General features: G+C 46.4%; 1 protein-coding gene across 20 annotated transcripts in view; it reads left to right on the top strand.

Annotated features, from left to right (window-relative positions):
- The window catches only part of TNK2 (tyrosine kinase non receptor 2), a 41368-nt gene extending 39113 nt beyond the window's left edge, over positions 1-2255 (top strand). For 7 of the 20 annotated variants that reach the window (XM_042232698.1, XM_060418966.1, XM_042232636.2 and 4 more), the window contains 3 exons: positions 67-162; positions 346-473; positions 1464-2255. In XM_042232698.1, coding sequence (XP_042088632.1) covers positions 67-162; positions 346-473; positions 1464-1470 — 231 coding nt within the window. In that variant the 3' untranslated portion in view covers positions 1471-2255. The other 13 variants (XM_042232656.2, XM_042232640.2, XM_042232634.2 and 10 more) reach the window with 4 other exon arrangements.
- The last annotated feature ends 22588 nt before the right edge of the window (positions 2256-24843 follow it).

Below are 24843 nucleotides of genomic sequence, written 5' to 3'. Positions count from 1 at the left end.
TGGGGGCCCAAGGGACCCAGAGGAAGGGGCCTGAGTGGTGCTGACGGGTGGGGGTGGTGTGCCCAGCTGCAGGCCATGGTGCATGGGGTGACCACAGAGGAGTGCCAGGCGGCCCTGCAGAGCCACAGCTGGAGCGTGCAGAGGGCTGCCCAGTATCTGAAGGTACCATCACCTCCTGCCCACTCTGGCTTTCAGGGACCCTGAGGACTGTTCTGCGGCTCTCCTCCCACTCTCTCCCTCCCTACCCCCACCCCCTTCCTCTGCCCCGCCCTGGTCCAGCGCCCTGCCCTGGTCCAGCGCCTCTCCGCCCCAGTGTGTCCCATGGCAGCACCCTCTGCTCCCCAGGTGGAGCAGCTCTTTGGTCTGGGTCTGCGGCCACGAGGCGAGTGCCACAACGTGTTGGAGATGTTCGACTGGAACCTGGAACAGGCCGGCTGCCACCTGCTGGGCTCCTGTGGCCCTGCCCACCACAAGTGAGCAAACCCTGCATCTGCCGTCTTCCTGTCCCCGGGCTTCCTAGAGCAGCCACCCTGGGAGTAGCCAACATTGCACGGCCAGACACAGGGCCCCAGGCCAGGAGAAGGGAGGGGGTCCCAGTCCCACAAGACAGGCAGTTCTCGAGGAAAACAGTTTCTCTTAAGCACATTTGTCTTGACTTCATAGCTTCGGTGTTCAGATGAACTAATGAGTGAGAGGAATCGGAGCCACTCTGGTTGTAGGGGGCTTGCTTCCTAATCAGGCTCTAGCGAGCAGCAGTTTAGGATCCAATAATTTAAACAAATACTTCTTACCTCCTCATTTCCTATTTGTGTTTAAAATAACACCTAAAGTTTTAATGCCTTTTTAAAGGAATGTCTAATAAAAAAAATCCATTACTTTTCCTATAAAAAATGTATATGTAATCTGACATTAATATATAGATGTATATTAATAGCAAACTTGATGTAGAGTGTAAATACCAATGAAAGTTTTATTGAGTCAAAAGTGAACTTCTACCCTGGGAGGAAGTGCTGGCGGGGTGTGGGGTGTCAAGAGTCCCCTGGCAGGACAGCCTGATTGGAGCCCAGCGCCCTGTTCACATATGGTGTCAACTTATGCTCCTTTCCTGATCTCTCAGGGTACTCATCTGTAACATGTGTATCAGTGTTAGTTCCAACCTTATAGAAATTTTTAGAAGAATTAATGAGGGATGCCTCTGTCATACAGGACGCTGTCCATCACTGAATGTTAACCGTTACCTTGTGGTTATTCTTACTCATTTGCATCAGTTATTGATACACAGTTAGCTTATTAAAGAAGGCATACAGAATGATAAATTCCAATGTTATTGCCTAGAACCACCCATTTTCAACTCCTTTGGCCAGCACCAAGAGGCCTTCTCGTACCTGCTCACCCTGGACCTTCCATCCTCTTGCACTGACCCCTTCTGATGGAAGGCTTTCTGATTGTTTCCCATCCTTTAGGCGCTGAGATGCCTGAAGAGCCAGAGGATCTGCCCTGAAGGAATCACTTAAGCTTGTCCGTCTGAGGGGGCCGGGGAGACTCCCTGCCAGGCCTGGAGGACCTGCTGCACCCACGGCCCCCAGTGGCAGAGTGAGGCCACGGCAGCAGGGAGCTGGGACCCCCGCCCTGCCTGTCCCTCGCTCCCCCAGTGCTGCCCCTGCAGCTCTAGAGCCCATGGTGCCCCAGCCAAGGTGCAGGAGGGAGCCTCTTGAAGGCAGGCTGGGGTCGGCCTCAGCAGGCCCTGCAGCTCACCTGCCTCTGGGCTTTAGTCCCTGGTGGAGCCTGTGGCTAAAGGGTGTGGCCAGGCCTTGCCGGCGGGAAAGCCAGACTTGACCTTGGGCCAGGAGGATGTGTTGGCCATACAGAGAGGTGGACCAGGGAGTGGGTGGGGGCCCTTCACAGGGCTAGGCCCTTTCCAGGGAGCCCTGTCGAACAGAATGTGGCCTCACCATGCACGTATTATGGGACTTGGCCGGTCTTAGGATCTTGTGCCTGAAAATAGCTTGAGGTGGCTCAGGTAGCAGAGCTGGGGTGCCAGTTCATTCCCTGGCAGGGACCAGGGCCCCAGGGCCCAGGATTGGAAGGAGACCAAGGGGGCAGCTGCCCTGGAGGGACACCAGTGCTTCCTCTTTGACCCAGCTCTTCCCCTCTGCTGTTCCGTGTTTTCCCACCAGTCTGTCGCCAAAGTTGCTGCCCCAGCTATGAATATCTGCTTCTTCCAGAGAAATAAAGTTAGTTTCTATTTTATGTTACTTATTTGTGTCTGCCTGTTTCTTTTGTCAGCTGCCTGAGGTTCCAGGGCTCCCCAAGCTACTGCCGTCTATCCCAGGCAGCAGGCCCTGTAGCGCCATCTGTTGATGAAGAAGAGGAAGTACAGGCCTCTTTGACCCTAAGGAGTCTCTCCCTTTCCTGGGCTGGCTGAGGACAGAACCCACCTAATTCAGTGTCCCTTAAGTTTTATCTCTGGAGTTCTGTGAGGCAGGATACACTGTGGGACAGAGTAAAGTAACTCAATTAGCTGGACCTAAGCCAGAAATTTTTTTGGCACATGCTAAGTCACTTTAGTCATACCTGACTCTTTGCAACCCTATGGACTATAGCCCACCAAGCTCCTCTATCCATGGGATTCTCTGGACAAGAATACTGAAAAAAAAAAAAATATTGGAGTGGGTTGCCATGTCGTTTTCTCCAGGGGATCTTCCCGACCCAGGGATCAAACTCGTGTTTCTTGTATCTCCTGCATTGGCAGGCGGGTTCTTTACCACCAGCACTATCTGGGAAGCCCTTTTGTTTGTTTAAGCATGGAAGGCCTCAATATGTATAAGCATTTTAATTTTCTGGATAGCTAATAATTCACTTGGTTCAAAATGCAGAAGATACTAAGGCGTATACGGTGAGATTTCCCACCCCAGCTGCCACCTCCCCTCTTCCCGAGGCTGCCTTCATCCTCAGTTTCCCATGTTTCTTGTTTTTTTCACTTAGTGTTGTGAAGAGCTCCTTAGCCATACTGAAAGAGCTTCCCCAGGCTTGTCTAGGGCTGCGTGGATGCGGCTGAACCATTCTCTAGGGCTGCGTGGATGCGGCTGAACCATTCTCTGTTTAACCAGGCCCTTTTGGATGGTGAGCTATTTGGTTGTTCCCAGTCCTCAACAGTTACAGTCATTGCAGCAAAAAACGGTGAATGTGGGTTATTCGTCACTCGCAAGGCAGTCTGAAGGATGAGTTCCTAGAAGCGGTGCTCCTGCACCAGAGTACACAGCTCCTGAGGAATCCTGCCCGCTTTCTCCCCACAGAGGAGGGTCTTCCCAGTGTCACAGTCACCAGTGTGTGAGAGCTTTCCGTGTGTTATCAGAGCTTTCTGACTTTAGACAGTCTGACACGTGGAAAATGGTGTGTTTTAAAATGCACTCCTCTAAGTGGGGCCATTTATATCTCTTTTCTATGAGCTACTTATTAATAGCTTTGACCCATTAAAAATTAGATTATTAATCTGTTTCTTACTGGTTTTAAGGAATTTAGTGAAAGAAGAAGTGTACCCTTTTGAGCTTTATCATATTATCATCTGAACTTAGGGAAAAGAGGTAAGTCATAAAGTAAGCTGATGGCTTGGGTTTATTAAAAACAGGCAATTCAAGATGTTCCTGAGTTGTCCTCCTTAGTGTCTGGGGCTCCAGGTTGGCTGTGGAGTAGGCCCCCTAGGAGATCTTTAGCCTTCGGACGCAAATGTTTTCTGAGTATGCTATTCACAAAGGCAGGAATTAAATTATATTTAGCTGCCATTTAAAGAAATTAATCAAATATATTATCAGGTCAGTTCAGTTGCTTAGTCATGTCTGACTCTCTGACCCCACAGACCGCTGCACACCAGGAAAAAGCGTGTTGTCATAGGAAAGGAAAAAGTATTTGGGCCTTGCTGCTAGACCTGGATTTCATTCTCAGTTGTTGAATCTTGGAAAAATGACAACTTTTCTGAGTCTAAACTGGGGGAGAGTGTAATTCCCACTTTATAGAACGGTTGTGAGAATTAAGTGAAGTCAGGTAGGTGAAACACTTTGCTAGGTGACTGGCCATGGGAATTACCCGGTAAACTATAATCATAACAAATTCTGTTTCTTCATATTCCTGCCTATTGATAGCTTGCATTATACACTGAACAACTCTTAAGTGTACAAATCTCTTCTTTCACCTACCCTCTTATCTGGAAACAATTTGTTTTTTGCTAGCAAGTCACTTCTAGTTACAGATCATGGGCACTTTTAGCTCCATTAAAAAATGTCATTTTTTGGAGAAGAAAATGGCACCCCACTCCAGTACTCTTGCCTGGAAAATTCCATGGACGGAGGAGCCTGGTAAACTACGGTCCATGGGATTACAAAGAGTTACACGCAACTGAGCAACTTCACTTCTTAAAAAAAAAAAAGTTTTTTGGTGAATGATGACAGAGCTAATACATTTCAGAATTATATTTTATAAGGGGGATACCAAAGCATCCGGAGTTTCCTCAGGGGGTCAGGAGAACCAATGTACTTTTCTTGCCAGAGACACAGCTCCCTGAATTCTAGGTTTTCCTGCCATTTTTCTCGTTTCTGGTCAGGCTGCCAGCTTCTGCCAGCATCTCTTGGGTTTATTGAAAAGATCTTAAGGAAAGATACTGAAAGAGCTGACCCAAGTTTGCCAATACGGAGCATCAGTAAATCGGTGAGGAATCACTGGATACCTTCTTTGTGTCAAGCCTTGAAGAGGGGATACAAGTTAAAGAGACATAGTCTGTGCCCAGGGGGACTGTGGCATTGCAGCAAGACTATGCGTACTCATTACATGCTACATGCCTTGGAATGAGAGAGGAGGTGGCTCCCTGGAGGAAGACATTGTGCTGACCTGATGGGGAGGAATAGGTAAGCGCCAAGAAGGTGAGGGGACAGGACAGCATGGTAGGTGTGGGAAACAGCACTCATATCCTGTGGGGATGCAAACTGGCTTGCCCTGAGAACAACAGTTGGCAAGGCTAGCACTCCTCCTTTTGTTAACTTTCTGGGGTGGGTTGAAAGTGACTTTCATTGTGTGATCCTAGTGAGTGGATCCTAGGGCTGGAAACTGAAGACACTGGTGTGAAATGCTGAGTCCTCTAACAGACAGAGGGAGGTGGCAGAGGAATAATGTGGTCAGACCTGTGTCTTTAAGAGACATGGGATAACCACAAGGTCCTACTGTATAGCACAGGGAACTGTATCTAATAACCTGTGATAAATCATAATGGAAAAGAGTATGAAAATGTGTATATGGGGACTTCTCTGTTGGTCCACTGGTTAGGACGTCACCTTCCCTGCAGGGGGGATGGACTCGATCCTTTCCCGGGGAACTAAGATCCCACATGCCTCAAAGCCAAAAAATGAAATAAAACCAAAACATAGACAATAGAAACAATATTGTAACAAATTCAATAAAAACTTTAAAAATAGTCCACGTCAAAAATGCTTAAAAATTATAATATATGGTGGCTCAGACGGTAAAGCGTCTGTCTACAATGCAGGGGACCCGGGTTCGATCCCTGGGTCTGGAAGATCTCCTGGAGAAGGAAATGGCAGTCCACTCCAGTACTATTGCCTGGAAAATCCCATGGACAGAGAAGCCTGGTAGGCTACAGTCCACGGGGTCGCAAAGAGTTGGACACAACTGAGCAACTTCACCTTGATGTATAATTGAGTCATTTTGCTCTACAGCAGAAATAAAATACAGCATTGTAAATGTACTTTTTTTCAATACAATTCTTTAAAAAGAGAGGGATGGCTCTGCTTTAAAGTGACTTGCTGCTTCACTGTGGCCATGAGTGGAGCAAAGGTCTAGTGCGTCGTGTCTCACTGCACACTAGGAAAATAAAGGTGTTCTTGAAGCAAATTGACTTTTACAGAAATTTGAACTTGGAAAATGAAGAGGCCACCAACTCCTTAAATCCTTGGCTAGAACAGGGGTTCTGAAGGCCAGTCCGGGGCCTGTGCTGGTCTAGGGTCAAGTTTTCACTGGCCTGAGGTGCAATGTTAAGAATAAGAACCGAACAACTTTTTCTCAAAATGTGCTACTCCGCTACAGTGATTGTCTGTATCCTGAGATTTTCGTCTTCCTACGTTGGTATTGAAGTGGCTGTTCTTGTGCAGCGATGGCAGTGGTCGTGGTAGGTGGTAGAATCGTCCTCGTGCCCTTACATGGCAATGCTGTGTCTGCACAGCCTCGCAAGCAGTTATTAGTTTTACATCATAAGCTCTGAAACCCATCTTCAGAACGCCTGGACAAGAGTGCTTTTGTGTTAGGCAGCACCACCTATTGGCAACATGTGACACTGCGGTCTCTTGGGCCAAATGTCAGATGAAGGGATCGTGTGAAGTCATTGCTCAACAAACAAGTCCCAAAACTTCAGGCCCAGACCCATGGGTGCTTAAAGGGCCATTCCAAGGAAGCTACTGGGGAAGAAACAGGTTCACCCATCATCTGGAGCCAAACAGGGGCCAGCTAGGATTTAATGCCAAGCAGAGGAACTGAGTGGGAGGCTTTGAAGGAGCTCACCCCTAACCTAGGAAACTCTGGGCTAACTGGGAGGAAGCTGTGGGCTGAAGAAAAAGTCCTGGGAGGACACAGGTGCCCTTTGGGAAGCCCACACCACCACTGTATCTATTTTTTATTGAAGGGTAGTTGATTTACAATGTTGTATTAATTTCCGCTGTACAGCAAAGTGTCTCAGTTTTACATATACATCCATTCTTTTTTATTTATATTTTAAAATATTTTTTCCATTATGATTTACCCCAGGATATTGCATAGAGTCCCCTGTGTTAAGTAGGACCTTGTTGTTTATTCATAATAGTGTGTATCTGCTAATCCCAAACTCCCAGCTCATCCTTCCCCCATCCTCCACCCGCCTTGGCAGCCACAAGTCTCTTCTCTATGTCTGTGAATCTGTTTTGTTTTTGTAGAGAGGTTCATTTGTGCCATATTTTAGATTCCACATATAAGTGATATCATATGGTATTTGTCTTTCTCTTTCCGACATACTTCACGTAGTATGATAATCTCTAGTTGCATCCATGTTGCTGCAAATGGCATTATTTCATTCTATTTTTGTGGCTGGGTGGTATTCCATTGTATATATGTACCACATCTGCTTTATCCAGTCTTCTGTCGGACATTTAGCTTGTTTCCATGTCTTGGCTATTGAGAATAGTGTTGCTATGAACACAAGGGGATAACTATCTTTTTGAATTTTAGTTTTGCTCAGATATATGCCCAGGAGTGGTACTGTTGGATCATATGGTAATTCTATTTTTAGTTTTCTAAGGAACCTCCATTCTGTTCTAAATAGTGACTATACCAACTTAAATTCCCACCAACAATGTAAGAAGGTTCCCTTTTCTTCACATCCTGTCTTGCATTTAGTTATATGTAAACTTAATGATGACCATTCTGATGGATGTGAGGTGATACCTCATTGTAGTTTTGATTTGCATTTCCCTAATAATAGTGAAGTTGACTCATTGGAAAAGGCTTTGATGCTGGGAGGGATTGGGGGCAGGAGGAGAAGGGGACGACCGAGGATGAGATGGCTGGATGGCATCACTGACTCGATGGACATGAGTCTGAGTGAACTCCGAAGTTGGTGATGGACAGGGAGGCCTGGCGTGCTGCAATTCATGGGGTCGCAAAGAGTCAGACAGGACTGAGCAACTGAGCTGAACTGAACTGAATAATAGTGATTATGAACATCTTTTCATGTGCCTGTTGGTGATCTGTGTATTTTCTTTGGAGTAATGTCTATTTAGATCTACTGCCCATTTTTCAACTGGGTTTTTTTTGTTGTTGTTGAGTTACATGAGTTGCTTGTATATTTTGGAAATTAAGCCCTTGTTAGATAGCAAATGTTTTCTTCCATTCTGTAGGTTGTCCTTTTGTTTTGTTTATGATTTCCTTTTTTCCTTCGCAAAAGCTTGAAGATTTGATTAGGTCCCATTTGTTTATTTTTGTTTTTATTTCTATTGCCGTGGAAGAGTGACCTAAGAAGACACTGGTATGATTTATATCAGAGAATATTTTGCCTATGATCTCTTCCATCACTGTATTTTTTAATAGTTTTTATGATTGTATATGTACTTACTGTTGAATTGAAACATTCAGAAAAGCACAATGAGAAAATTAAAATTACCCAGAACCACTTGAAATTTTGATTTTTTTTTTCTGTGCATATATATGTCTGCATTGTGGTTTTATAAAAATAAGGTTATCTGGCTTATATTCTTACGTACCTGACGTTTTTTACCTGCCATTTGACGCCACCAGTTTTCTGCATCTTTAAATGCAGCTTCTAAAAGGATATTTAAACACTGCATATTTTGCATTCTGTGGAAATGGAAAATAGACGTTCTCTATTAACACATTATTTTGCTAACATTTTCATTTTGTAACAAATTATTTTTACAGATATTGCTAAATGGCTTTTCAGAAAGATTTGTTCCCCTTATTAAAACAAAATATGTTTTTTCATTTCTTTTTAAATTGAAGTACAGTTGATTTACAATGTCTTAATTTCTGCTGCACAGCAAAGTGATTCAGCTATACATATGTATCTATACATTCTTTCTCCTGTTCTTTTCAGTATGCTTTATCCCAGGATACTGAGCATCGTTTTCTGCACTGTACAGTAGAACCTTGCTGTTTATCCATTTTATGCACAATAGTTTGCATCTGCTAACCTCAAACTCCCATTTGCTTCCTCCCCCTGGGCAACCCCAAGTCTGTTCTCTGGGTCTGTGGCTCTGTTTTTGTTTCATAGAGAGGTTCATTTGTGTCCGATTTTCGATTCCACATATAAGTGATATTATATGGTTGTCTTTCTTTTTCTGACTTACTTAGTATGATAACCTCTGCTTCCTCCACGTTTCTACAAATGGCATTATTTCATTCTTTTTTATGTGTCCTTTCTTATTCCTCTGTGTATATATATCACATCTTTATCCACTCATCTGTAGATGGACATTTAGTTTGTTTCCATGTCTTAGCTATGGTTAATAGTGCTGCTATGAACAGAGGGGTGCATATATCTTTTTGAATTGTAGAAAAAAAGCTTATATGCTTTAAAAGAAAGGATTTCTATTTTGGAGCTTTGTTTTAAAATATTTCTGAATGAGGTAATCTGTTGAGAATGGTCCAGATGGTTGGAGGAAATGGGCCATGACTTGATAATTGTATAACTTATTGTTGGAATAAGAGGGCTCGTCTACTTAAGAGAGTGACTGAACCGTTCCACGATTAAAAGCTAAACAGAAATCCACGCACTTTGCAGGCGGGGACATTCCCACGGGTCCGGCTATCCTTTCTGCAGCTGTCCCTTGGAGGTTTCTGAGTTTGTTCCTGAGGCCACCTCTGGGGTGCATTCCCCCTCTTTGGCTCTGGCGTCATGTGCACAGAATCCCCTTCTCCTGCAGGTCTTTATGAAATGGAGATCAGGTGGAGTTTTTACAACCCGAATGCTGAGGGAAATATCTCCATTACTACAGGCTGTACCCTGTGTGTTCACCCTTTATCCTAAGGGTGTCCTCATCCTTGCTACTTCAAGGGTGGCACACGGTAGGTCCAGCAGTGTCAGCTTCACCTGGGAGCCTGCTAGAAATGCAGAGCCTGGGCCCACCCTGACCTCCTGAATTGGAATCTCCTTTCTAGCAACTCTTCTAAGGGATCCTTGGACATGCTCAGCCTTCTGAAGGCTTGAAGTAAGGCAAGCTCCGCTCTCACACCAAAGAGCGGAGTGGCCCTGCTGGCTCCCCAGCCCTTGGTCCTCTCCCAGCATGGACTGTGCTCCCTGCCCTGCTCTCCCCATGACCCATCACCCATTCGAATGCCTCCCTTCTCTGAATAAACCATTCATTTAAAAAATATATACAAGGAATTTCATCATAACATCGTTTATAACAGTTAACAATTGGAAGCCATCAAAATGTTCAATAATAAGGGATTGGTTGAGCATATTTTATTTCCTCCAAAGAACAGGGTACAACACAGCCTATCAAACCATCCTTAAAAGAATGTGCAATTGATATTCGATTAATATTAAAATTGACTACTTCTTCGTGATAGGATTATAGCTGGCTTTTTTTTTTTTTTACTTCTGTTCTATTGGAAAATGGCTTTCTGTTAAACTGTTTTCTGTTATAAAGGTTTTTCTTTTGTCCATGCCACACGGCTGTGGGATCTTAGTTCCCTGACCAGGGATTGAACCCGGCCCTTGGCAGTGAAAGCAGAGTCCTAACCACTGGACAGCCAAGGAATTCCCCCCAATTTTTTTTACTGTGGTAAAATACACATAACAAAATTTATTTATTTATTAAAATAGTAGCCATCTTAATGAGGACTAGGTGGTTTTGATTTGCATCAGTGACGCTGAGCATCTTTTCCTGTGCCTGTTGGTCATCCGTTTTTTAACTGGTTTGTTGCTTTTCTGCTGTCTGACCTGCCCTATTGCTTGACCTCCTCTCCCACCGGAATCCTGCTTTCTGCCTTCTCCTGTCTCCAAGCACGTGAGGTGAGCCTGGCTCTCCCTACACACACACACACCAGCACCTTCTGTCCTGACTCTTCCTTTTCTCGAGGGTCTTTATCCTCCCTTTCTGGAGGAGCAGCCAGCCCCTTGCCTGTTACTCTTGCCATCCCTGCCAGGCTGGCACTGCCCCTGTGTGCAGATGTCTTGTAGTCCAGCTGATGGCAGCCACCCCTCCAGACGTGCTGCCTCCCCCAAGTCCTTCCAGGCCCCCCCAGCCCAGGCTGCCTCTTCTGCACGCCCATGGCCGCAGCCCCACCCCTATGGTTCATTCGCAGGGGTCCTATCTGTGTGAGCTGCCCTCTGGAGTGGTTACCAGGCTCTTAAGGGCTCACAGTAAATGAAGGGAGATGGAGCCCAGAGTTCTGATGTGACAGAGACAAGAAGCCCTAGCACCACAATCAAACAATTGAAGAAATGTGTGGACCTTGAAGGATGAGTAGTTGCCAAGCACAGGAGAGGAAAGTTAGGAGAAATAAAGACGTGAACTCACAGAAGCACTCATGTGGTAAAAAATGGTGGCTGGACAGGGGTGTGGGGAGGCAGGGGAGAGACCAGAGGAAACGCTGGACAAGGGGCCTCAAGGGATGCTTCTGTCTCTGTGATTAGGTTTTAAATTAAAAAAAAAAATTTTTTTTTTATTATTGATGTTTTTATTTGGCTGTGCTGGGTCTTAGCTGTTGGATGATCTTTAGTAGTGGGCTGCAGGATCGTTCCCTGACCAGGCTACCTGCGATGGGAGTGTATAGTCTTAGCCATGGGACAACCGGGGAAGTCCCTAGTGATTAGGTTTTAAGTTCCAGAGAGCAGACCTGAATCTTGCTCTTCTTCTGTGCTCCAGGAGAGCTTGTCAACTGGATTTCCTATTTGCTTTCATTGTGTTAAATTTCAAGTGTAAAATATTTCCAAATATGTCCTTCATCCATCTATCCATCCATCCAGTCATTTCCTCACCAACTAATATTTCCTGCATGCTTCTTGTGTATCAGGCACTGTACTAGGAGCTAGAGATATTGATTATGAGCAAAGCAGAAATGGGTTACCAGGCATGGAAGTTGCTCAAAGTCAAATAAGCCATTGTTCCAGCTATTGTCCTCCTGCTAAAACAAAATAGTGGCTTCCTCCCCACTTAAAAAAAAAACAAACATTTTCTTCCTTTGCTAAAAGAATGCTTTCATTACAGAATTTCTGGAACCTAGGGAAATAGAATCTTCAGCTCATTTGTAGCCTGACACTTGAATACAACCAGTACTAAACATCTTGATGGTGTTTTTGTTTTTCTGGCTTTTACTGTATTCACTTCACTTCATCATAGATTCATAAACATATTTCACTGAGTACATGTGCCAAATATTTTTAATCATTCCCCTTTGGTTGATATAGAAGTAGTTCCCACTTTTCTTCTATAATTCTTACTGTCCAAGCTAGTTGTGCTAAATCTATTACTATTTAACCAACTCCTCCCAGTGCTTTGCATTTCATCTGATGCATTCCTTTAAAAAGTAATAATTACCTATTATGTTACTTCAGCAAATTATTTATTAAGGATATCTAAATATAGGCACCTTTCTTTTCTTGACCTGTACTCATTAATGAAATTTATAGAAGCCGTATAGTACTGAATTCTCCAGAAATATAGAAAGTTCAGGAGAGCAAGTGTCTCTGCCACTGGTTGTATGACCTTAGGCAAGTCCCAGGCCTTCCCTGGTCCTGAGTTTCACGGACTGTAGAGGAGGGTTGGAAGAGGGTCCTTATCCCCTGCCCCTGTTAGACAGTGTTCCAATCTTGGGAGGAGAAGACAGTTGCTTTAATTCTGCCCACAGCTGCCGTCTGTGCTCCTCTCCCTTGTCCCTCTTTCTTCTCCATCTAAAGGGCCCCAGGTTATAAGCAGAAGCCCTAATTCGAATCCCAGCTCTGCTTCTCACATGCAGCCTCGTCCCTGTCTTTGAATGTCTCAGGAGCATCCGATTCCCCCTCTTGAAATGGAAGTGAGCTACTGTGAGGGAGTCACACCTCAGGGCTTCCAGCTGTGTGATCAATTACTTGTCCACTTTTGCTTCCCCATCTCTCCAGCCTTAGTTGCAGGTGAGTCCTCCTTCCATGCCTCCTGCCGTGTGCAGAACACTGCAAAGAGAGAGAGAAACCACCAGTCCCTTCCCACAGGCAGCTTATACTGGAGGGGGCTCATTGAGGAGTTGGTTAAGCAAATATGATAGTGAGGGGGAGGGCCAGCAGAGCCAGGTTCTGAGTGGGGAGCTAGGGTGGCTGGTCTAGGAAGAACTGGGCAGATTTAGACACATGTAGACCTCAGAGCAGCAGAACTAAGGGTTCTGGGGCCAAAGCCACTTCTTTGGTGCTGGCCTTACTGCTCCACCCATCCCTAGTCTCTTAAACCAAGGAGCCCTTGGGTTGCCTGTAGCCCATTCATCATGTTGGGGCCATCCAGTGAACTTTTTGTTTTGATAATATGTTGTGAGACTCTACTTTTATTTAATACTTATGGAGGATGTTGGTTTTGTTTGTTTGAACAGGCAACTGATATACAATTAGAAATTCCTACTTGCCTTGTGAGCTGCGATTCCAACGTCACTTCAGTTTTCAAGACTTTGCTGGTGCTTTGTAATGCTACTCAGATCTGACCACGTGAGCCTCACCTCGGGGGCAGTTTGGGACCTGGGTGGCAGACTGTTTATTTCCTTTGGTGTGCTGTTTAGGGAAAGATCCAGGCATATGTAGTTTGCATATGAGCCCAGGAGTTCCTCTACAATTTTACAGGGTTGATTTCTGGAGCCTCCCCTCCTCACCAACTCCTCGGCACTTTCTGGTTCCCAGGGGCCTTCCTTCCAGGTTCTCTGGCTAAAGCCAGGGCTTTAATTTCCCTGCCCTACCTAACACTTCACATGATGGCAACTGCCTCTGACCATGCAGACAGAGAATACAGAAGGACTGGAGAAAGCAGTGTGGGTCCCCCACTCTGGAGGCCAGAGCCCCTGGTCAGGGAGAAGCGTTCTCTCCCCTGGAGTTTAGGTACCTGTCCAGTTGTTGCCACTGCTGCTATAGGTTTGCTGGGAAACTGGGGTGGAAGAGAGTGAAAAAGCCACAGAAAATGTACATGTCCCCCACTCACTCTAATCCACAGGAGTCCCCTTTCTTCTCCTTCGATCAGTAGTAGAGAGCTTCTTGGGAGCTCTTTCTGACCACAGCTCCAGGTCAGCTGTCATACTCCAAGCCCGGAGATGCCAAAGGGAAACAAAAGGAAAATTCCATGCTGGTTTGATGGAACTTCAGGTTCTGGTTTTCTTCCCCATCCACCTGCCACCCTTTATTTCCCAGAGTCTCCAACAGCAGACCTCAGCCTAGGACTGGGATCTGCCTCCCAGGCTAGTGCTCCTGAGTGTATGCTCACAGGAGAAAAGCACCAGCCAATCAGGGATTTACCCCGGCCAAGAAAAATTGGCTTTGACAGTTAATGTCACCTTGATGACCCCAGTCCCACCCACATATCAACCCCACCTCAAAGACAAACCCTATCTTCATCGAGTACCTACTAAGCACTTTCATTGGCCTTAGCTTATGTAATACAGTTACCCCATAAACTGGAATTTCTTAGTCCCATTTTACAGACAAGGAAAGTGAGTCTCAGAAAGGTTAGGTAATTTTCCTAAAGCCACAGGAAAGCAAGGGCACTGGAATCCAGGTTCAGATCTGGTGATCCCAGCACCCACATAGCTTCCTGTTACATAAACACCCCCCTTGGTTGCCAACCTGGGTCCCGAGAATGCAGCCAAGATGAGAGTCAGAGTCACCTGAATCAACCACGTGACTGCTCAGAACTTTGCCTGATGTCCACAGTCCACCTGAGTCTGTGCATCCTGGCCACCCTGGACAATCCTCTAGAGAGTACTTCTGCTGCCCTCCGCCTGCACTGAGCAGGGTGGCCATCCCAGGACCTCTGGCACATCCCTGTTTATACCCCTTGCCTCTGTGTATTGCTAGTGGCATACCTTTTTCCTCTCAGAGGTGTGCCAGGGTGGACCCTAGATTACAGTAGCATCACCCTGCCGCTGGGGGATGCTCAGCCATGCCTCTGAGTCTGCTCAGCTTTGTTCTCAGAACAGGACAGGTACCAGACAGGTACGTGGGCCAGAAGATATTTCCTGTGCCTTCCCTTCACCTCTTCTTCTCCAGTCTGGAGAGTCCTTCTGACTCTCCTAGGGAGCTTCTGGCAGGCTGCACGCTGCTGTGCAAAGGGCACGAGCTCTGGAACCCAGAGTTCTGTCCTCTACTGGCCACCTCCGGTGAAATATTTAGACTGTCTGAACCTCTGTTTCTTCATCCATAAAATGGGCATCATAAAACATAAATGTTAAGGTGGTTGTAAGGACTTGATGAGAAAAAGAATGTAAAGCACTTTGGCGCAAATGGCTGTGTCTAATTTTTCAGGCTGGATAAACTGGAGAATCAGGTGCAGAAGAGATTGCTGGATTGGGAGGGATGCTCTCTCCTACTTGGAGGCTAGGACAAGGCTACTGTGGAGGGACCATAGGGCCTCCTGCTTGAGACCCACCCCTCCCCTCCCCTCCTTGACCTGCAGATTCCTTGGTCACAGTCTCTGCACATCTCTTCCAAGAACAAGTCAGTGAGGGTCTGGATACTGGGAGACCTGGTAGAGGGGGTGTCTCAGAGGGAAAGAACCCTACCCAGAGTGAATTCAGGGACTCAGTAAGAATTTAATGACTACCTGAATGGGTGAATGAATGCAAGGATGCACAGACAGTGGTTCAAATCCTTCAGGGTCAGAGTGAAAGCCCAGCTCCCTGCATCAATTTGAGACCTCTCTGAAGGGCCATCCAGACCTTGAGCTTCCTGAGGGACCCACTGAGCCCTCTGCTATGATTGACTTCCCAGCTCAGGTCCTCTGCCCAAGCCTGCCTTTCCCACCCCTCACAGGGAATTCTAAGAACACATCTCAGGTAACCACCTGCATGGAACTATTCCTCTCAGGGTGTTTCCTGTGAAGCTTAACCTGAGACAATGAATGCCCTGACCATCATACAAAAGAGGAAGTGGAATTTATGATTTATAATGAAGCATGTCACTGTTCAGGCATGACTGCACCAGGACCTTACAGCAAGCCCTCTCTTGAGGGCTTGTGAGACACGCTGGCCTCAGACCCGCTGGAATCCCAAGCTGTAGCTGAGCACGGTCCACAGGGCATGTATGTGCACAGAGTCAGAATACATCATTGAGACATGTGATGTGATTACAAACGGGCACTGACACATAGGTTTTAATACCTCATGCCTGCTCAAAGACCCCAATTGGCAGTGCTGTCAGTGGTGAGGTTTTCTAAATCAGTGAACAGTTCTTGGTAAAGTGCCAAACAAAAGAAATAATACTCCCTCAATTCATCCAGTAGTTGCATTCCTGGAAAATCCAATATGTTTTAATATCATGCGAAAACCCCTCTTTTGCCACATACAGAACAGGGACATTTCCTCACTGTGTTACTGTACCGTGTAGGGTAAATCCCTGGCCCCTTGCCTTCTACGTCAGGGGTCTCTGGTACAGTGACCACTGAAAACACCTCAGCACTTCCCAAACTGTCCTGTAGGGGTCATTACGATCCCTACTGAGAACCCCTGGAGTTGGGGGCCCTAGAGAAAACCCCAACTTGGCCATGTATGTTACTCATCCACCCCTCCCAGTAAGCTTCGGAAGTTAGTGTGTTATTCCCTCTCCTAAGGAAATGCCACCCCACTCCAGTGTTCTTGCCTGGGGAATCCCAGGGACGGGGGAGCCTGGTGGGCTGCCGTCTATGTGGTTGCACAGAGTCGGACACGACTGAAGTGACTTAGCAGCAGCAGCAGCAGCAGCAGCAAGCTAAGAAAATCAAGCTCAGAGACGTTAAGTAGTTTGTCCATGTTTACACAACTGGTAACTGGGGAGCAGACAAGATTGAACCCAAGTCTGCTTGTCACCAAAGCCCAGGTTCCCCAGGGAACCCCCTGAACTGCTCTGCGCCTTCAAAGCTTGGGTGTGCAGACACAACCACGACCCAGACCCTCTTCCAGCACCCCCATGTGGCTGTCTGCCCCATACACCACAAACAGACCCCCAGAGACACCAGCAGGTCCAGATCCAGGAGGTGCCAGAGCGTCCCTGCGGGTCCCTCCTCCCTCCATGCCTTCGTCCCAGAAGAGCAGAGAGCGCTGCAGTGTACGGCTGGGATGCCATGCCCTTCACTTGGAATTCACTTGACCTTAAGTAAGACTTTGAAGAACAACCGTTCGGCAGGTACAAGTGGGAGCTGACAAGTCACGGAGGGGCCCACACGGCGGCAAGTTCTCAACCAGGAGCTCCCTGGGCCTGGTGGAAGAGGAGGGCGGAGGGGCATTGGCTCTCTGTGCGCCTACGCCCCCTGCTGGTGGCATCGCGGTCGACCTCTTCAGTGAGTTGGGTTCAGCTGCACCTGGGGTTGTATGAGAAAATGCACAGCCCCGTTGCGGAAGTCCCAGATCCCCCAAGAAGCCATCGCCAAGGGCTGGGATCAAACGCCCAAGGTCTTTATTTGGGGAAGTGATTGTGTGAGGGAAAATAAGGAAGGAGCTAGAGATTCAGAAAGTCTCCAGGCCACCGTGCAAGTCTGAACCTGAGTGAAGGAGAAAGGGAGAGTGTGAAACGGGGCGTCCTGGACAACCCCCCACCCCTTCCCACCTACCGCCTGTCAAGTAGTCCTTGGAAAGTTCGACAAAGCCATCGAGGAATCCTGCAGCCTGTGTCGTCTCTCAGGAGTGGGTTAACATCCCTGCCACAGTCAGTCATTGTTTGGGAGTTGGGGGCATTAGGCGCTTTCTGCTCTGACCCCAAGGACCCCTCCTACAACACACACACACACACACACACACACACACACACACACACACACAATCCATTGGGTTTTCTAGGCTCTTCCATGACACCTCAGATGGTAAAGAAACTGCCTGCAATGCAGGAGACCCGGGTTCAATCCCTGGGTTGAAGATCCCTCTGGAGAAGGGCATGGCAATCCACTCCAGTATTCTTGCCTGGAGAATCTCACAGTGGGCTGTGGGGTGGCAGCTGGGGTGGCAAGGAATTGGACATGACTAACAGTTTCAGTTTCCATCAACTCAGAGTCTTTACTCTGCCAGATTTTCCTTTTCCTGGAGTTGGTAAGGAGATGACAGGAGTGTGTAGGAGGAGGAGGAGGAAATGAAGGGAAACAGGCCCCCTGACCAGCCAGAAAAGCACATCCACAAACCAGCAACCCTTTCCTTTGCTAGCGTTTGTGGCCTCCCACTTTGGTGTACTTTGAGTTCGGGGTGCACTGAGAATGGTGGTCTTGCCTGCTGTTTGTGGGTTTGAGAAACGTCTGGGCAGGTGTGACTGTGGTCACCCTGAGGCTGGGGTAGTGCGCTATGCAGGCTGTTCAGCAGGACTGGGTGCCTGGTGGTGGGCAAACTGGAGTTAGGGAGCCAGGTAGACGGGGAAGTGATTAGGGAGGAGGCCCCTGCATGGCCCCAGGAAGCAGGTCTGGGGGCTTAGCCATCTTGCTGAGCAGGAAGTGTGCTGATTTGTGACAGATTTGAAGGGAAGGAAGGCATCAGCCAGGATGGAACCCCCCAGGGCAGCCAGCCCCTCTCTCCTCTGGCTGTGTGCACGATGGGACCCCACATGCAGCTCTGGCCTCAGCTAGGCCTGCTGGGGCCTCTGCATTCACCCTAGGACAGCCCGGCCTTGATCATTCCAGAGCAGCCCAGGGGCTGTGAGACCCAGAGCTGAGTCCTCGCTGTGCCAAACTTCCTCTTGTCCTCCTCGTGACTTCAGCCTCTCTGCCGTCCTGTGCTCTCTGAGCCAAGTGACTAATGCACAGAAACCTCCCCAGAAAGAGCAGGGCCAGGTGGACCTCTAAAATGGGAGCTAAACCAAAGGCATGTGGTTTGCAATTTGGGCGGCCCCTTGTCACTGCCCGTGGGTGCCAGGAAAGAGAGCTGAGGTCCAGGGAGAAGCAGGAAGGAGTGCGTGAGGAGAGATGAGGAGATATTTCCTGCTAGACTGAGAGATCCAGGAGGGCAGGAACCAGGTTTGCCTCATGTCCCCCTGGCAAGCAACTGGCATGTAGAAAGAAAAGTGAAGTCGCTCAGTCATGTCCGACTCTTCGCAACCCCATGGACTATATCCTACCAGGCTCCTCTGTCCATGGAATTTTCCAGGTGAGAGTACTGGAGTGGGTTGCCATTTCCTTCTCCAGGGGATCTTCCCAACATAGGGATTGAACCCAGGTCTCCCACACTACAGGCAGACGCTTTATCCTCTGAGCTACCAGGGAAGCACTTGCTTTAATGTTGGTAGACTGATCAATCAATCACTTGATTGATTTTTGGACAAGTTCATCTAGAGGGGCTATGCAAAGGATGGTGAGAATGGGGTTGGAATGAGAAGAGCTAGTTTTCTTCTCAGGAGAGACATGGTCTCTGGTTAACGGGAGAATCTCTGTAGAATGGCTGTTCTTTTGAGAAATCTAAGCAGGGGCATGGGAGGGATCTAGAGTGGGCAGCGCCAGGAGGGACCTCCAGCCAATCTGGCAACCCCGTCCGCCAGTCACTAGTGTCCTGTACAGCAGTGAAGGAGGAAGGATGACAGGACGGGAAGGGAGCTTCTCTGGGAGGTGCTGTGCAGCCACTTCCTGCTGTGTGCTTGCCGCGCACATACTCTGCAAAGGGGACACTGCACGGCCCAATATGGCAGCCACTAGACTTGAAACCCGGCTGGACTCAACTGAGATGTATCAGTACAGTAGATATACAGTACACCTGGAGTTTGGGCTTTCCAGGTGGCTGTAGTGGTAAGGAACTTGCCTGCCAATGCAGGAGAAATAGATGCAAGTTCCTGGGTCACGAAGATCCCCTGGAGGAGAGCATGGCAACCCACTCCAGTATTCTTGCGTGGAGAATCCCAAGCACAGAGGAGAATGATAGGCTATAGTCCACGGGGTCACAAAGAGTTGGATACGATTTAGCGACTAAGCACGCACCCACATCTGAATTTCACTGAGTGGTGGTCTGAGAAAAAACATTAACTATCTGGTTAATACTTTTTCATATTATGTTGAAATGATATTACTTTAGATATATATTGGGTTAAATAAATTATGTTGTTAAAATTAATTTCACCTGTTTCTTTTTACTTTTAATGTGGTTATTAGAAATTAAAATTATGTGTGTGGCTTGTGTTATCTTTCTCCTGGACAGTATCGCCCAGAACACTGTTTCACATCTTGCTTTTTTCCCACGTTGTGGAAATTGTCCCAAGTCAATACATATGGAGCTATCTCATTCTTTCTAATGGTCTCATCATATATAATTGCATCGTATACAACTGAATGCAGAGTTCCAAAGAATAGCAAGAAGAGATAAGAAAGCCTTCCTCAGTGATCAAAGCAAAGAAATAGAGGAAACAATAGAATGGGAAAGACTAGAGATCTCTTCAAGAAAATTAGAGATACCAAGGGAACATTTTATACAAAGATGGGCACAATAAAGGACAGAAACAGCAAGGACTTAACAGAAGCAGTAAAGATTAAGAAGAGGTGGCAAGAATTCACAGAAGAACCATACAAAAAAGGTCTTAATGACCTGGATAGCTACAGTGGCGTGGTAACTCATCTAGAGTCAGACATCCTGGAGTGTGAAGTCAAGCGGGCCTTAGGAAGCATTACTATGAACAAAGTTAGTTGAAGTGATGGAATTGGAATTCCAGCTGAGCTATTTCAAATCCTAAAAGAGGATGCTATTAAAGTGCTGCACTAAATAGATCAGCAAATTTGGAAAATTCAGCAGTGGCCACAGGACTGGAAAAGGTCAGTTTTCATTTCAATCCCAAAAAAGGGCAATGCCAAAGAATGTTCAAACTACCACACAATTACACTCATTCATTTCACAAGCTAGCAAGATAATACTCAAAATTCTTCAAGCTAGGCTTCAGCAGTATGTGAATTGAGAACTTCCAGATGTACAAGCTGGATTTAGAAAAGGCAGAGAAACCAACATCAAATTACCAAATTCCACTGGATCATAGAAAAAGCAAGAGAATTCCAGAAAAACATCTCCTTTTGCTTAATTGACTACACTAAAGCCTTTGACTATGTGGATCACAACAAACTGTGGAAAATCCTCAACGAGATGGGGATACCTCACCACCTTACCTTTCTCCTGAGAAACCTGTATGCACATCAAGAAGCAACAGTTAGAACCAGACATGGAATAACAGACAGGTTTAAAGTTGGGAAAGGAGTATATCAAGGCTGTACATTGTTACCCTGCTTATTTAACTTACATGCAGAGTACATTATGCGAAATGCCAGGCTGGATGAAGCACAAGATGGAATCAAGATTGACGGGAGAAATAGCAATAACCTCAGATATGCAGATGACACCACTCTTATAGCAGAAATTGAAGAATAACTAAAGAGCCTCTTGATGAAAGTGAAAGAGGAGAATGAAAGAGCTGGCCTAAAGCTCAACATTCAAAAAATGAAGATCATGGCATCCGGTCCATCACTTCAGGGCAAATAGATGGAGAAGCAATGGAAACAGTGACAGACTGTATTTTCTTAGGCTCCAAAATCACTGCGGTTAGTGACTGCAGCCATGAAATTAAAAGACACTTGCTCCTTGAAAGAAAAGCTATGACAAACCTAAACAGTGTATTAAAAAGTAGAGACATTACTTTGCCAATAAAGGTCCATCTAGTCAAGGCTATGGTTTTTCCAGCAGTCATATATGGATGTGAGATTTGGACTATAAAGAAAGCTGAGCGCTGAAGAATTGATGCTTTTGAACTGTGGTGTTCGAGAAGACTCTTGAGAGTCCCTTGGACTGCAAGGAGATCCAACCAGTCAAGCCTAAAGGAGATCAACCCTCAGTATTCATTGGATGAACTGATGCTGAAGCTCCAATTCTTTGGCCACTGGATGCAAAGAACCAACTTATTAGAAAAGACCCTGATTCTGGGCAAGATTGAAGGCAGGAGGAGAAGGGGATGACAGAGGATGAGATGGTTGGATGGCATCATCGACTCAATAGACATGAGTGTGAGCAAACTCCAGGAGATGGTGAAGGACGGGGAAGCCTGGAGTCCTGGAGTCCGTGGGGTCGCAAAGAGTCAGACATGATTGAGTGGCTGAACAATACTAGATAGAAATGAAGCGCTGATGCATGCTACAGTGTGATTGAACCTTGAAATTTATGCTAAGTGGAAGAAGTCAGATACAGAAGACCCATATTGAGTGGTTCCATTTATGTGAGATGGCCAGAGAATAAGCAAATCCATAGAAATGAATGATTGTTGGGGGTTGGGGGAGAGAGGAATGGGGAGCGACTTCTTAAGGGGTACAGGGTTGTTTGGGGAGCTGATAGAACATTTTGGAATTAGTGGTGATGGTTGCACAACACGGTAAATCTACTAAAACCACCAAACTGAACACTTTAAAATCGTTTAAATGATGAATTTTATCTCAATAAGAAAAAGAAAAAGAGCAGGTTTGGGATACAATGCTTGGTTTGGGAGAGGTGAATTTGGAGTGTCTGAAAGATATCCGGGGGAAATGCCCAGGAGAGAGTTGCAGCTTTCAACTCAGGAGAGAGGTCTCAGGTGGAATTACCCACACAGAGAGCCACAGAGAAGCCATTTCAGCCTCAAGATGCTCTTCTTCTGGCCCATCCTAGGGACCCTGCTCATGGTCCTCAGTCTGTGCCCACGGAGACGAAGGTAAGGTTACCCTTCATGTTAATCACTAGTCTTCTTTTGATGTAGGTTTCTTATTTTCACACGGGGCCAAGCGCATGCACAAAATGACATATCCCCTGCATTGGCAGGTGAACTCTTAACCACTGGGCCACCAGGGAAGTCCCCATCATCAACCTTTTTACACAATACTTTCTGCAAAAGGCACAATTAGAGTGGGGGTGCAAAGATCAGTGATTGCTAAGGGGAATGGAAAGGAGGGGCAGGAGTTGAGTAGTTGAAACCCGGGGGTTCTTCAGGGCAGTGAGACTGTTTCGTGTGATACGGTTTGGATACATGACCCTAGCACCCGGCAGCACACTTGGCAGCACAAAGAGCAAATGAAAAAGTAGCCATTTAGGAGGTCAGGAATCCCAGGACAGAAAGCAGAATGTGGCAAAACAATCTAACTGTATTACAGATGTGTGAAACGATCTCGCTAAAGGGGGTGGAGGAAGCGGTGCTGGCGTGAGGGACTCTGCAGACGAGTTTAGCACACACACACACAAATTGTATGCCAAGTTGTTTCCCGTGAGGGTACAGGTTAACAACTCTGATGCACACTGGCGTTGAGCAATAAAGTAAACAGTGATGACAGCGACCAGGTGAGAGGTAGGAATGGGAGGCTACAGGTGAGCAGAGGAAGAAGACAGACTGATCTGCGGAAATGGATTGGCATTGGAAACGTCAGCATAAGTTCATGTTTAGCTTCATATAGATACAGGTGATTCTATACAAAATATTTGTATATGTGTATGCATGTGGGCCAGTATATACCTGTGTTTCCATGTTCTTTCAGCTGAGAAATACTGTGGTAGCAATGGGCAAATCTAGCATCAAGATCTTGGCTTCTAATGACATCTTCCAATAAAAAGGAGCTTGGGCTCTTTGGAGAAATGACTAATTCTAGGACTCAGGGAAGAAACACAAAAGATGAACCAGAGCATCTTGTAGAAATGCAGAAAGTAAGGGAATGCCCCTCAGTAGATGGATCAGTAAAGAAGACGTGATGACTACACACACACGAGGCGGAATATTACTCTGCCATAAAAAGGATGAAATCTTGTCATTTGTGACAACATGGATGGACCCAGAAGGTATTATATACTAAGTGGAATAAGTCAGAAAGAGAAAGACAAATACTTTATGATTTCACTTATATGTGGACTCTTAAAAACAAAACAAATGAGCATAGCTAAACAGAACAGAGTCATGAATACAGAGAACAAACGGGTGGCTGCCAGAGGAGAGGGTGGGGGAGAGGGGATGAGAGAAGCAGGGGTGGGAGATCGAGGGGCACACATTTCTAGCTACAAACTAAGTGAATCACGGGGATGAAATGTAAAGTATGGGGAATATGATCAATGATAATGTAGCATCTTTGTATGCTGACAGATGGCAACTAGATTTACAGTGATGATTATTTTGAAGTAATATTGAGCTACATGGGCACTAGGAGCTGACATAGTGTTGTGGGTCAACTATACTTCAAAACAAACTCATAAAAGAAAGATCAGATTTATGTTTACCAGTGGTGGGGGTAGGGATGGAGAAAAGGGGAATTGAATGAAGGCAGCCAAAAGATACAAACTTCCAGTTATAATATAAATAAGTACTAGGGGTATAATATGCATGCATGCTAAGTCACTTCAGTTGTGTCTGACTTCGCGACGCTATGGACTGTAGCCCACCAGGCTCCTCTGTCCATGGGGATTCTCCAGGCAAGAATACTGGAGTGGGTTGCCATGCCCTCCTCCAGAGGATCTGCCCGACCCAGGGATTGAACCCACATCTCTTATGTCTCCTGCATTGGCAGGTGGGTTCTTTACCATTAGTGCCACCTGGGAAGCCATTTACTGTATATGAAATAGACAACCAACAAGGACCTACTGTAGAGCACAGGAAACAAATTACAAGATACTCACTACCTTGTAATAATCTATAATGGAAGAGAATGTTAAAAAAAAGAAATATTTATATATATGTATAACTGAATCACTTTGTTGTATATTTGAAACTAACACAGCATTGTATATCAACTATACCTCAGCAAAAATCTAAAAACAAACAGCTTCTCGGTCAAAATGTGAAAAAAGTGGACATGTTAGTTGCTGAGTCATGTCTGACTCTTTGCGATCCCATGGACTGTAGCCATCCAGGCTCCATGGAGTTCTCCAGGCAAGAACACTGGATGGTTAGCCATTCCCTTCTCCAGGGCATCTTCCCGACCTAGGGATTGAATCTGAGTCTCCCGCATTGCAGGCGGACTCTTTACCATCTGAAGCACCAGGGAAGCCTATAGAAAGTGAAGTTGCTCAGTCGTGTCCGACTCTTTGCGACCCCATGGACACCAGGCTCCTCCGTCCACGGGATTTTCTAGGCAAGAGTACTGGAGTGGGTTGCCATTTCCTTCTCCAGGGAACTTCCCGACCCAGGGATTGAACCCAGGTCTCCCACAT

Source organism: Ovis aries, chromosome 1, assembly GCF_016772045.2.
Source record: "Ovis aries strain OAR_USU_Benz2616 breed Rambouillet chromosome 1, ARS-UI_Ramb_v3.0, whole genome shotgun sequence".
Lineage (NCBI taxonomy): Eukaryota > Metazoa > Chordata > Mammalia > Artiodactyla > Bovidae > Ovis > Ovis aries.
This window is presented reverse-complemented; position numbering and strand designations above follow the sequence as displayed.